Source organism: Seriola aureovittata, chromosome 17 (genome assembly GCF_021018895.1).
Source record: "Seriola aureovittata isolate HTS-2021-v1 ecotype China chromosome 17, ASM2101889v1, whole genome shotgun sequence".
NCBI lineage: Eukaryota > Metazoa > Chordata > Actinopteri > Carangiformes > Carangidae > Seriola > Seriola aureovittata.
Genome location: NC_079380.1, coordinates 11,136,351 through 11,151,361, shown reverse-complemented (window position 1 = coordinate 11,151,361; position 15,011 = coordinate 11,136,351). Strand labels below are relative to the sequence as shown.

Sequence of the window (15,011 nt, the reverse complement as noted above, 5' to 3'; positions counted from 1 at the left end):
ACTGTTGCAGCTGGTAATTGCTTGTATCACTTGTCATACCTTAACTGCACACAGGTTATCAACTTGTGATTTCCTAAAACAATTGAATTTATCAGTGAGAAATTAGTTGTGTCCATTTACAGTGATAGTTTACCACTGTTGTAAAAACTTTTCATTCACTGCGGTTGCATAAATTAGTTGACCAAGGGTTAACAGTGTAGTTAATGATTATCTGTATATTTCATGTAAATGTCATTCTAATGCTTTTTTCATTTTTACGTCATGGTATATTGGTTTGGTTGTTCCTAACAGAAGCAGTTATTCGCTCATGAGATGTGGCTGTGTTTGTTTATGAAGGTATACCTCATGTTCTGCACGTTCTATGGCCACATCTTTAACCTCAGGATGAAGATGTCACTTTGTGGCCAGAGGTTTGATCCCCTGGACCAGCAGGAAACGGTTTAACGTTTTTATGTGAAAAACTAACAACAACAACCAGTTTCTGATTGGATGGTTGTCATACTATGTATCTCCAAGATCAGAAGGTCAGTGCCCCACAAATAAAGTATTTGTTAAAAAATATTTCCTTGAATTTACTCCTTTGTTGACTCCAGTTACAACTACCCTGACTCTGTTTATTTTTCAACACTACACAAAGTTAGAGGCTAAACGCCACCTCACTATATCACCTAAAATAATAAAATTAGTACAAGATTGGGTTAGGGTTAGGGTTACCTAATTCCTGGGTATGGTATTCATTTGAAAAATATGTATTACCAGCAATTGCATGATAATACCCTATTTGGAGGTGGAATGATGTTACTATGGTATACTGTGATGCTACAGCGCTGTTGATTCTCTGGCTCCACTATATTTGCGAGTTTAGTCCTGAGTGTCACAGAAATTTTGTGTTGATAGAGATACAAACTTAACGGTTGCCGAGTAATGCTTGTTTTAAGAGCTAACACTTGTTCTCACATGCTTCAAAATCACAGTTTATAAATCATTTTGAATATGACATGAGCCTCATCAGACCATCTCCCAAGTATGAATTAGAGAACTGTGCTTGGCTTGTCCAAACAATCTGAAGTCTTTGATGCATCCTCACAACAATCATGCCTAACAAACTGCTGAGCTCCTCATCCATCATGATGAGGTGATGACATGGTTTTCCCAAGGCCCATCAAATGATACCCTCAAATATATTTGGCAATGAAAAGTGGCCAGTTGGATCTCTCACAGTGTGTCTCCTGAGACACTGGCAAGAAAGAGTGTGTATTTTTTTCTTGCAGCTGCTTCTTATTCATAGCTGCCACTCATTTTGAAAGTCCGATTCAAAATATGGTTTAATTATATTTTATGATGTCATTGGCTGATAAGTACTACTACTGCTTTGTTGAAAGCCAAGAGATTATGTTTCATTGTACTCATGAATGGATGGATTGGATTTCTGAATGGGCCAACAGGGCACAGGCCCAGAGGCCAAGGGATCAGGATGCCTCTTGACCAGAACCTCTGTATGAAATGACAGTTCTTGCTGGAAAGTCAACCAAGCCACTACAGAGGGGCACAAAATGACCACAAAGAGGCACAAAACAAGTATAATTTGGCAAAAAATGTCACAGAGGAGATGCCATCATCCACAAACAGACAGAGAATGAGTAAATACAAATGGAAAACAACTAAATAGAGACACAAAATGTCTTAACAGACACAAAAAGAGTAGAATATATGCAAAATGAGCACACAGAGATGCAAAAAAGCCAAAGAGAGTTTGAGTAGACAAAAAATTACAACAAAAAGAAAATACAATACGACTAGAAATAGGCACAAAATGAGAATGAGTAGAAGAAAATGACAACAAAGATTCTAAAAATGACTTATGCTCTATTAAAACATCCATGGTCCATTCCCAGCTGCCCATTGTCTCATCCATGACTGTACTTGATCCAGGCCAGACAAGTTGCCGTGAATCTTTAGAAACAACCAGAAATTGTAAAGGCTTTGTTTCAGATTGGAATAATTCAGAATTAATGTAGCTAAACAGATATATTATTTATTACAGCCATAGACTGTGAATGAGATGTGTTCTTAAAACAACTGTGTCAGACAGTAGGGGGCAACATTTCACTGTCAAAACCTCTATGCCTTAACCATACAGGCTTTGACAAGGAAGTGACCGACGAGGCAGCAGGCTGTTGTCAAGATGGCACCGACTGGGCTAAAGGCGGTAGTTGGAGAAAGTAAGTGACACATTCGTTGTAACGTATCTGCTTTCATAAGTTTATTACAACAAAAAGACACAGGTCAATTAATCGAATTTAATTGCGTAGCAGCTTCATAAACTGACGCTCTACGTATAACACAAAACACTGCTGGAGATGTCGGTCCGATAAATGTTTCTTCCTGCTCGAGTCCAAATTAAAATACTAACAATACCGAAGAAAATAATGTTAGTCGTGGATAAACAAAAAAGCAGTGTTGTTGCTTTGCAGGACTTGTTAACAATATTGTCTGAGGGGAAGTGGTGGCTTGTTGTGATATTTGGCTGACGTTAAAAGAGAAAACATCGCGGCGTTAGCAGGTGTAATTGTGACAGTCCAAGTTTTATGCTAACGTTAGCTAGCTAACCTAGAAGGAAGTTCAGAAACTTCGCTTGTGCTGGACTAAATTAACTGGCACATTTATGCGGTAAACTATTAAACATCAACAGAATCACAACTTTTGTTACAAAACGTCATTAATACTTCATAAAATCAATAAGGCTTTAAAAGTAGTAGTAGTAGTATTAGTAGTAAATATTAAGTCATACGTTGTGGTTGTGTGTTACAAGTCTCTACAACGACAAAAAGCTTTGTATAGTTATGTAATGATAATGTTTATTATGCATGTTTTTTTTCATATAATATTTTAAGAATTGAAATTAAATTATTGTTGTTTTAACCTACTTATAATGTCAGCACAATTTTTTCTCTATGCCAAGGGTTAGATGTCACTGCAACTCTAGATTGTCTTCCTGTATAAAAGTAGGAGTGTGGTGTGAACACACCCTCACTCAAATGTGCTGTAATCTTATGGTATGTACAGGTAATACATTTAACCCTGAGCTTGCTCAGGATTCAGAGACCAGACCAGCAACTAACTTGCTCTTCTTGTAGGCCTATAACCTAATTATTTCTATAAGGTCTGGAATATACACCTTCATTTCTTTGAACTTGCTACCAATTTAAATATAAAGCATTTGCATTTGCAGGGCTGGACTTTGGAAATCTATAAATGATGTTTGAATGGTGGCATGTGGCCAGGTCTTATGAGCTTGATCTGATGCTCAAAAATATTGTTGTCCATATAACTTGAGTAAAAGCATGGGAGTGCGCAATCGAAATTGTCATAGCTGACAATGCCAAATAAACTATAATCATTATTAATAAACTCAGAGAATAGACATAATAAAGTCAGGTAAGACCTAATGCAGCATTCTGTTACAAGCAAATCAGACTTGTGTCATTTTCATTTAGATATTTTTCTACATTTTAAAAAAGAACAAATACATGGACTGAGATGGCTTGATGGCTGTCTACTTTGATGGAGGAAACCCCAGTTACAAGTAGTCATATTTTCCAGTTCTCTGTATGGAAATAGGTTGGACAATGCAAGAAAAATCATGAATGTGATTCATTTTTTATGGAAAAAGCATAAAAATGATTTGTAATCTTTCTTGTAAGTAGTAGTACATGTACATCATTTGTTGTAAGCTCATATTATGTGATTCTGGCAGAGTGTGTTAAGTTTTTGAATGTATGTTAGTACTGGATAGATCAAAGTTCTGTCATCTTATTTTGATAGTCCCGACCCAGAAACAAATAAACATTATCCACCCCATAAACACCAATTATTGTTTCTTAAGCAATTCATCATGTAGTGATTACTATGAGTGAATTAAACTTACTATGAGTGAATTAAACAATTGTGATGTCAATTAGTAACTGATATGGTAAGAAAACCTAAAACAATGAATCATACGCATTAGGGAATTACTGCTGTGTTAACAAGGAAGTTGAGTGAAAAACATATCACATCAGTGTAGTTCTTCATTTTTATGTCTCTTTCCACAGTCCTTTCTTCTGTGCACTATTAAAACACTGGCAGTTAAGTGTTAAGGGATTGAGGACGTAGTTTTAACTATTTAGCAGAGGTGGTAACTCTCTCAGATCCTGGTGAGAAGATGATGGCCTAAACAATAGCTACAGTAAATATAATGGCTTTTGCTGTGTGAAATAGTGCCACTGCTGTATTACCCTGAAAGTTAATGTTTGATCTGAGGGCCTTTTGGCCAAGCTGGCCCACCTGCACTGTAAAACACTGTAGGAGACCCTCAGTTCTGCAGTTTGTTTCATCAGTAGTACCATACCTATATATAGTCGGTGTAACAACTATGCTGTTGTCTGATCTTCATTCTCTAATCTCAAGAGTATACAACAAGGAAGTTTCACCCAACTGACTGAGTTGGTAAATACAAGTGCTAAATATGGGTTTGTTTTATAAAAAAAAAAAAAAAAAAAAAAAAGTCCCTGGTTCCTGATTTTTTTTTTAAACCATATCTGACTTAACCTTTTAATTTAACTGTGTTTACAGATGGAAATTCCCATTTAAATTCCCAACATTTCAACTTGCCCTTTTTATCTGTCTTGTAAACTGTAGGCATCAATAAAATCTTTCAATAAAGCCACAAATATGTTCTTTTACCCTTTAGCCACTGGTTTGCAATAGATTATATGCCACACTTTGTTGTACTTCATAGAGATAAATTTGACCTAATATGACTTGTGTAAGAGAGTTTTGTGACTCATAGCTATCACATAAAATACTATTATGTTGTAATATTACCTCTGTTTTACAAACGGAATTTTTATCACTGCATTGAAGTTGCTGCTAAAAGTCCAATACTTGTTAACTGTTTTACCTAACTTTTTTTGTGCCGAGATTGGAATTTTTCCTCAGATGTTATTGATAGTTCTGTAATAATATATTAATGTTTTTCTTCCCTCCTACAGAAATCCTCAATGGGGTCATTAAGAGTGTGAAGAAGGATGGAGAATGGAAGGTAATAGTTTCCCGATGAGAATTAAGAAACCCCCTGATTTTATCATACGGAATTTAACCCTGTTTATCTTTTTCAGGTTCTTATTGTGGACCACATGAGCATGCGAATTCTGTCCTCTTGCTGCAAGATGTCTGACATTTTGGCAGAGGGGGTGACCAGTAAGTATGCAGATAATTAATGGTTGCATACACAAGAGATCTAACTTTAAAAACCAACAGATACACTTGTTCAAGTGTTGCTTTACTTCTGCTAGCCTCTTCAAACTGCCTTTACAGAGCAATGTTTAGAGTAGGATTTTGGTAGTTCATGTGCGATGTGTTGTCCTGGCTACATACAAAATGCTCATCCTGTTCTGTACATTACACCTGGGTATATGTAATCTTTCTCAAGTTGAAAACGCCCACTGTCCCCATGGCATAAGTGATCACCTACTGATTTGATGAAAATGAAGATACGGTTCGCATCAGTGCCCCTTCACTCACCAAATCACAATCAAAGAAAATCTGGATTTGTATTTGTGAACAGTTTTACCATCCTATTTAAAGTAAGAACCAGTTGGTTGAGTTTCCCGTGGGAGATTGATGTTGTAACCTTCTAGGAGTTCCATACACAAATGAAATTAATCCCAGCATTTACTATATTTTATATTACTGTGTTTAACTTCACATAAAAGTAATGATGTTGATATTTTATTTGCAGTTCTATGTGGTATTGGTAAAGTCAGATTGTTAAGATTTAAGCACAATTCCTGCTTTTTCTGCTTTTCAGTTGTGGAAGACATCAACAAACGCAGGGAGCCCATCTCTAGTTTGGAGGCCATTTATTTGATTTCACCAGTGGAGAAGGTTAGCTGTTGCCCTTTTCCCTAGAGTTGCCTCTATAATGTGATTTTTCTCATATTCTTAATCTTTAAAAAAAAAATTTTTTCAATTACAGTCTGTACGTGCTCTCATTAATGACTTCAAAGATGCTGCTTTTACTTACAAAGCAGTACACATCTTCTTCACTGACAGTAAGTCTTTTGTCTTTGTGTGTGTCTGTGCACTGTATTCTGTGCAAATTTGTACCATTCATTTCATATAGAAATTCCATGAAAAACATACAGTGCTCAAACCTATATCAATCAGTTATTTTAAAATTTTCTGTGCAAAACATTGACGGTTTCACAATATAATTTTCCACAGCTTGCCCAGATGGTCTCTTTGCTGAGATTGGGAGATCCAGAGTTGCCAAGGTTGTCAAGACTTTAAAAGAGATCAACGTTGCTTTTCTGCCGTATGAGTCCCAGGTAGGGATATATATCCTCTTTGCTCTTAATTTTTTGGCCACATTGTTCTTATTCACTTTCATTTTAACTCTAAACAACAGCAGCTGGGAATAATAATCTCTTACCTCTAGCTACAATATGCTCTATGTTCTTCAATAGCTATTCATTAATTTTGTCTGTGTGGTATTTGGTGTGGGGCAGGCAGTGTTCAGTTGGTTTATCAGAGCCTTTTCACTTAAATTCCTGGCTGCTGAAGCTGAAAATTAGGCTGATGAGAGCAATAAGAGTGCAACACAAGTTGCAATCCATGAAAACCAAAACATTGAGCTGAAAGACGAGCTTGAGAAGTGCTAAAATGCTCCATAGAGTTCAGGGGAACTGTAGAGCGGGGTCACATGTCTCTGTGGGTTCATCAATATGAACACAATTTCACATTACACACAGTAAGTGTTTCCATTGTTAATGTAAAAATATTGAATAGTGTAGATTGACTGTTGCGAATATATCAATTCCTCTCCCTGCAGGTATTCTCCGTGGATGACCCGACATCCTTGTACTCTTTCTATAGCTCCAAGCCGAATGAAGAAAAAGCCAAAATGATGGAGAATCTGGCGGAGCAGATTGCAACTCTGTGTGACACGCTTAAGGAGTACCCTGCAGTCCGTTATCGCAAGTATGGAAGGCTTGCATACACTGGAAATAGTTTTCTACTGAATTTATTTGGTAATTCTCTACTGCATCACTCTGTTTTTCAGGGGACCAGAGGAGAATGCTAGACTGGCTGAGGAGGTCCACCAGCGCCTTATTGCTCACAAAGCCGACAACCCAAGCATGGGAGAGGTGAGGAACTTCTTAGACCCACCATCCACAACAAACCTTGTCTGTTTTACTCTATCAACAAAATTCTTCCTCGGAAAATGATGATCTGAATTCTTAAACTGCTTTATCTGCTAAACTTTTCTAGTACATGAGAATACACATCCTTTGGGATTCTGCTGCTCTTTACCTTCACAGGTTGTGGATGTCTCTGTGGTTTCTGGGTTTAATTTCCTGTTGATTATTTTTCTCACGCTTTGCTGGATCTTCCCCTTTTTTCCCTACTTCTTTTCTGTCTTTCTTAGCTGACATTTCCTTGCTCCCGAGATGAGTCTTAACAGGCATGTATTACTGTTCTCTTTTTGCTCCCACACATCTGAAGTGCATTCATATGCAGCGCGGTCTAAGCATTCTCTGTATATATGTTTTTTTACTGTACTGTATTGTGCTGTACTTGAAACTGCAATTTTGCTGAAGTGCTACCTAATGCTGCATCAGATGGTGATATTGAACTTGGATAGATAAAAGCTGACAAGACTTTCACTACATGACAAGTTCACAAACATATCAAAGGACCTTATATGCGAACTAAATAGATCCTCATTTGTTGTGCACACGTGATATAAACCTTATCTATCAGTAGTATTACATGACATCCTTTATGTTAATTGGTTTTAGGGTGCAGATAAGGCGCGATCACAGCTACTGATTGTTGATCGTGGGTTTGATCCTATCTCACCTATTCTGCACGAGTTGACCTTCCAGGCAATGGTCTACGACTTGCTAGATATCAAACAGGACATCTATACGTGAGTGAACATCTGTATGATACTATATTTGGGATGCTGTTCCTTTTTTTTTTTTGCCAGGACAGTGTGAATACTATTTCTCCATACTCATTTGTGTTGAATGGATGTGCTTGTTTTATTTGTTTAAGGTATCAGACAACCGGCATTGGAAATTCAAAAGAGAGAGAAGTGCTATTGGATGAAGATGATGATCTCTGGCTACAGCTCAGACATATGCACATCGCAGATGTCACCAAGTAAGTCTGTCACAACTCGGTGAGGATATCTGTGACATCTTCACATGATTTGGTGTCACCGTTCTCCTTGCCAACATGTTGTGGTCATTGCTTTCACTTGGTTTTATGTTACAAATTGAAAACAATCACTTCACCTTCTGCTGAGTTTTCTCCTCGGCAGAAATTGTAAATTGTACCATGCCAATAATTAAAAGTATTAAATTACATTGTTGTGCCATATTTGGTGGAGAGCAACGAAAATAATTAATTCATCTAAGATTGCAGTAAGAAAGTTGTCCCGAAGGCAATGTAAAATGCCCTCTGCTTGTCCATGTAAAAAGCTGGTTTCATAATTTTAAATTTCCACAAAGCACTGAGTTGGTAAATTTATGTCTGCCATTTTCTTTATTATAAGTTAAAACACAAAAGTTAGTGGAATGACTTTGAGAGGACGTATGATAACTGATAAGTGTGTTAATAGTAAGGTAATAGTAAGGTAAATTTTGATTGTATTGACCTTTTCAAAAACATCAAACTAGATTATAATTTGATTTCTCAGTAATATTATTATAACTGATTAAATGTGATCGTACAGGAGGTGACTAATCATTTCCCAAACCCACTGTTGCAGGAAAGTGACAGAGCTGCTTCGTACCTTTTGTGAGAGCAAGAGAATGTGCACTGACAATGTGAGTGTTCATGTGCAATTATTACAGATGTCTATGACATAACATGAAAATTATTTTTATGTGAACATGCAATTTTGGTAAAAATGTTTTGCGTTTCAGGCCAACATAAAAGATCTCTCTCAGATGTTAAAGAAGATGCCTCAGTATCAGAAAGAGCTGAGCATGGTGAGTGGGGTGAAGAAGAGCCAACTTTTCACCTCTCATTATAATTTTTCTGTTGTAGTGGGGAGTACCCTCTCAATTTGTTCATGATAAGGACTAACAAATCATCTTGATTGAGGGAAAATCATCATATAAACATATCTTAGATCAGAGTTGTCACTCTTGCTTGTAGCTTTGAAAAATAATTTATTGGTTTTCATTGTCATATGTGATTTTGTACAACTTAATTCATAAATAATAACAATTAATCTCAATGTATTGTCATTCTCAGTATTCTACTCACTTGCATCTGGCTGAAGCTTGCATGAAGAAGTACAAGACCTCTCTTGATAAGCTTTGTGAAGTGGAACAGGTCAGTTCTCTCTTGGGGTGTGCAATTAAAATTGGTCATGTTTTGACAGTATGACAAAAAACATCATTGTCATCGAAGCAACAAACAGTTCTGATATAACAAAAACATTTTTGTTGTGTCTTCAATTATACTGTTTAAGTCCATTTTATTTCATGTACAGTTTCATGGCAATGAGATGAGTGAAGCTATGGTTGTCCTGTACATATATAATTGAAGGTATATATAGAAGCGTGATAATGTTCCCTGCAGAGGAAGATGCCTGTAGGCTTGGCCAGTACACGTAATATTCTTGGAATTGCACTGCTCATGCATTGTTGGCAAAACAGCCTGTCAGTCTGTAGCTTTTATATCACAAGGGATCAACTAGAATCCCCCACTGTGTTAGTCACTGACAGTAAGTGTCTTGGAGAGAATGTCTGACATGGAATTATTCCATTCTGCTCAGTCCACACACTAAGTGACCTCAATGTGATAGTGTCTTTATTTATAGCTCCTCTGGGGTATGTTCAAATGCCACTGGCATGGCCTGGTAATATTTAATGGAGAATCATAATCGTAATATTGCATAAGAAGCTTGGGACCTTACATGAACATCCATATATCCACACACATGCAGAAGAAACTGTTATGTCATTACTGAGTGTAAAGGCATTTAATAACACATACATTTACTACGTGGTAATGTAGAAATCCCTCCATCAACAGGAGCCTGGGATAAAGCCCTGGTTTAGAACAGTACCAAGCCTCAGTGTGTTTTTTGTATGTGCCAGACATGCTTTGTCTCCCCGTTGATATGTATTCTGTCATATTTAGTCCTGTATCCGAGGAGCCACAAGCACACAGGAAATGATAAGCTATGCATGGTTGTGGCATTATAAAATACAAGTGTTAATGGGGCTCTTTTGTACGAGTGAATCACTTGGCTTCACTAATGGATTGTCAGCATGTCTGAAAGCTGCCTCTTTAATCCAGTGGCCATATTTTGGCTCTAAGATGGACAGTGGGATCCAAACAGCAGCAGCTCTCTGTCAGTTTCCATTTGTTTAAGTGTTTTACATTGTTTGGGCAGCCCAATACAAATGTATGTGTGTAGCTTTACAAACAATGTGATGTGCTATTTTTTTATGTGCTTCTCTAGCCATTCTCTACATTCAGTTGACCACAAAATGTTTTGTTGTTGATTGGCCCTAACAAGGTTTAGTCCAAATTCATTATAAAGCTTAGCAAGAGTTTTTAGGGAGGTCACACAGGGCCCAGGATTGCAATAAAGGGAAATCCCAAAGCTAGATGTAAGTATAAAAGCCCAACTTATGGGCCACTATTTGTCATTATTTTTGACACAGTTAATGGATTATACACGCAACTCTGGAAGTTTTCTGTGCAATTTAGGACACTTTCTTTTATTAAAAATAGTTTTTCGTCTCTAAATATTTTGATTATAAAGATTATTTTACAGTGTATGTAGTACCAGTATTAAACTTTTTAAGAAGTTTAGTTAAAGAGTAATAGTGCTACTCTTACAGGCATAGTGTGGTCATGAATGAGGAAGTGATAAAAAATAGAATGAAGTTGAGAAGAAAATAATCACGTGTCAAGGACCCTGTGAGTTGTCGGTCAGCTGACTTGAGTTGTAATTGGTAAATCAGATTCCAGTAACAGTTAATAATTAACCATGGGTGTCTTCCACAGGACCTGGCAATGGGAGAAAATGCAGAGGGGGAAGCCCTGAAAGATGCCATGAAGAGCATTGTTCCTGTGCTCCTCAACAAAGAAATCGAGGCCTATGACAAAATCCGCATCATACTGCTGTTCATATTCCACAAGAAAAAAGGTGTGCCCTTGTTACAGCTCTTACTGTCTTAACTAATACAACATTTTAATAGCAAATTGTTTTGAACAACGAAGCATACTTGTATGTGTTTGTGGCTGCTAATTTGAAGGGTTAACATAAGAAAATAATGATATTGAGTGAATAGCAGAGAATCAAGTGTTACCATCACCTTAAGCATTTTTAAATTAGAGTCTGGTTATCCATATAGGCATCGGGGAGGAGAACCTTGCCAAGCTCATCCAGCATGCAAATATACAGGCTGACAGCAACATCATTACCAACCTGCAGAACCTGGGCTGTAACATTATAGCTGGGGTAAATGTTTTGAATACAGTTTGGCTACAGTCTCAATTTTGTGTACTACTGGGATTTTTTACACAAGTTGTATTGTTTGTTAGGGCTGCAATGCTGGGAAAACGCTGCCAGAACGGAAGGAGCGCACAGAGAGCACATATCAGCTCTCTAGATGGACACCCATCATCAAAGATGTCATGGAGGTATAAAAGCCAAAATCAGGTTTCAGGTGTTGGTGGTACACCTGCTAAGTCTTGCTTTCAGCTTTTGACAACATCTGTGTTTCTGTATTGCAGAATGCCATAGAGGACAAACTGGACAGAAAGCAATGGCCCTTCATCTCTGATCCTGCTCCAATCAATACAACTCAGACTACAGTCAGGTGCGTGTCGGAAACAGAAAAGAACATTTTTATCATGCATGAGCACCACATTGTTAACTTAATCAGTTTGTGATATATAAAGAAATACATTTTGTTAAAGGAAGAACATGATAGCTAAGAAAAATACTTTTCTCATGTTCCAAAAATAAAAATTTCCATTGTTTTGACTTTATTTTAACCAACAAAAACATTAACTGGGAGAGCAGACAGATTGTTGTTGTCAAATAAAAGCTTTTATCCCTGTAACTTAGCTGGAGCTCCAACCCACTTCGTCAGAAGTGAGTTGGAGTTGAAAAGGTGAAATTAAGCCAGTTTTGCCTTGAATAGTCTGTAATCCCCCAGGGAATACCCACCATGATGATGGTGCTTATACAAACCACCCTGATGAACCTGGCTTCAGTCTTAATCTGTATAATGCACAATGCTTGTCTCCTTCCTTTTTAGCAAAGTGCAGAATTAAAGCTGAGTACTCATTAATATTAACACTAGAAGATAGCCTAGCTATATACGGCTGGCTATATAAAACGGCAGTAGGAAAAGAGGTAAATTTGGCCTCTTCTGCAACATTTTGACACTAAGTATCATACATTGTAAGCAAAGCATTACAATGAAATATAAATATAAGTGCAGCTGACCGTTTGCCTCCAGACTGCTGATACCTTTTTCTGTCTTGGACACACTGTCAACAGATTCAGATTACAGATATATTAACAGATATCACATTTTATTAATCAGGGTCAGTTTCTTCACAATACTGTATCAAAGAGGAGCACATCATTACATTGCAGTATAGGCTGTCACTACTCTTCCAGCACTCAAATGTTACATTTTTAACGGCTGTTGGCTGTATTAACTCATCGTTTTCTTTCTTTCTGCCTGTCACTTCTACCTTGCTCTCAATAAAACAACGTTTTAAAAAAATTAGCCACACTTTTCATTTTAGTGAAAGTCTCAAAGACTCAAAGTGCTACAGTAACATATAACACACAGTACGCCAGAAAACAGGAGGGAGCTCCGACACCTTTGAACTAAAAATGTAGCAAGGTAAAACATGGAACCGAAAGTCAAGCCAAACGGCCCGACCTAATTTTTCATATTATTTGCCAGAAACACAAGTCTATCAACATGATCCTGATCAAGTTTGGCTCTCTTTTTATTAACAATATTATCTGCCGATGGTCTGATGTGATTATAGAGACTATAGACTACATTTCAAACAGGTCATTACGTTCGGTCCCACGTTCAAACGAATATTCGAATTTCGAATAAAAAGTGACAGCCCTATTGCAGTAGTTGCTGTTATTGGATATGATCAATGATGGATCATTATTAAAAACTGAAACTGGCTGCTCACAAACAGGCCTTAGTTTTAGTAATAGTTACTTGTTGCTCAAGTATTGTTGTAATTCTTTTACAGCAGTGCACGTTTTGGACACTGGCACAAAAATAAATCTCCAACAGAGTATCGCTCCGGCCCTCGACTTATTATATTTGTGATTGGTGGTGTTTCACACTCGGAGATGCGTTCTGCTTATGAAGTCACTCGAGCCACTGAGGGGAAATGGGAAGTGCTGATTGGTAAGCAATCACTGCATCACACAAAGGCCACAATTCTTGTATCTGCTTCCTTCAGATTTGCAGCATTCACAATGTTTTGCTTTAAATATAAATATAATTATCTCTTTGACAGGGTCATCTCACATCCTGACCCCAACCAGCTTTCTTAATGACCTGAAGAGTCTGGACCAAGTTCCTAATCCTGATTGTTAGATAGTTTGATCCTGGACAGGGAGGAGCACACTGGAATAAGGGTTTAATCTTTCATTCGAGATGATCAGTTGCTGGTCTTCTGTCGCACCATCTCTTGACAGCTGAAGTGAAGCATGAAGAGAAATTTTAGATGTAGCCATGAAAGGAAAGATTTGTGATTCTTTATTTTATTTTAGAACGTTATTTTTATTGTATGTTGTGAATTGGGATCTGTATACTGCTGTGATTGAAATTGTGTTAAAATATTTAATTAGACATTAATAATATTTTGATTATTGTATTATTCTCATTCAAATTCTTATTTTTGTTGTTGTATTTTTGATTGCCCCAATCTTGTCCTCAAAAACGACGTAATTTCCACAAAACTGGATCATCTTATACCAAAAATCTTCAAGTATAATGTAGATGTACATAAGTCAATAGAAGTATGTATCATATATTCAGTCACATTAAGTGTGTGATATCTTTTTTCCCCTCCTCTAGAAAATGTAATCTTAGATAAAATGTGTCAACTGCTGTCTTATGATATCTTGCACATTTACCGTATACCTTAATATATTGCTGGGAGCAAGTGTGGTGGGTGATTGTTTCTTTGTTGTTAAAAATGAGTAATAAAAGAAACATAAGATTTACTTTAAATTGTGTCTTGTGAATAGTATTCCAGAGGACTTGACATAAAAAGTTACTTTAAATGGGTAACACACACAAACTGATCCCAAAGTCAGGTTTGAACTTCAATGCTATGGATTATTTTGAATCATTGTGGAGATCTTTTGACTTTGGTATCTTATGTAACCACCTTTAATATGCTCTCCTAAAATCCTTGCTTTTAAGAGAACATACGTTTATTGTATGTCTTTGTTCAATATTCACAACTATGCTCAACAGACCAACCAACCTATTATTAATTCATCAATATGCAAGTGTTTATATCCTCATGACTTTAAATGTTTAAAACTGTAATCTGTTAGTATTTGATGTTTTTATTTTTATTAATTTTTATTATGTTTTTGGGTTGTCTGTCCGTCTGTCCCATTGTCATGATCATGATACCTCAGTAACACCTCGAGGGAACTTCTTCAAATTTGGCACAAACATTCATTCGGACTCAAGGATGAACTGATTGAATTTTCGTGTTCAAAGATCAATGTCGCAGTGACCTCACCAAACAGTTTTGGCCTTGTGAACGCAATATCTCAGTAACACCGTGAGGGAACTTCTTCAAATTTGGCACAAATGTCCACTTGGAGGCAAAGATGAACTGATTAGATTTTCATGGGCAGTGATCGAGGTCACTGTGACCTCACAAAACATGTTTTTCGGGTATAAATCATTAATTCA

General features: G+C 36.9%; 1 protein-coding gene across 2 annotated transcripts; it reads left to right on the top strand.

The window, feature by feature from the left end:
- The first annotated feature begins 2,161 nt into the window (after positions 1–2,161).
- stxbp2 (syntaxin binding protein 2) lies at positions 2,162–14,302 on the top strand. Of its 2 annotated transcripts, none has more exons than XM_056401624.1 (19): positions 2,162–2,222; positions 5,034–5,083; positions 5,160–5,241; positions 5,852–5,928; positions 6,020–6,095; positions 6,268–6,371; positions 6,875–7,023; positions 7,106–7,190; positions 7,845–7,975; positions 8,104–8,211; positions 8,822–8,879; positions 8,979–9,044; positions 9,313–9,393; positions 11,083–11,224; positions 11,433–11,539; positions 11,623–11,721; positions 11,815–11,900; positions 13,321–13,478; positions 13,591–14,302. In XM_056401624.1, the coding sequence occupies exons 1-19, from the start codon at positions 2,186–2,188 to the stop codon at positions 13,668–13,670; spliced, it is 1,776 nt and encodes a 591-aa protein (XP_056257599.1). In that variant the 5' UTR covers positions 2,162–2,185; the 3' UTR covers positions 13,671–14,302. The 2 variants fall into 2 exon arrangements, with proteins under 2 accessions (XP_056257599.1, XP_056257598.1); XM_056401623.1 differs by having other exon boundaries at positions 13,318–13,478.
- The last annotated feature ends 709 nt before the right edge of the window (positions 14,303–15,011 follow it).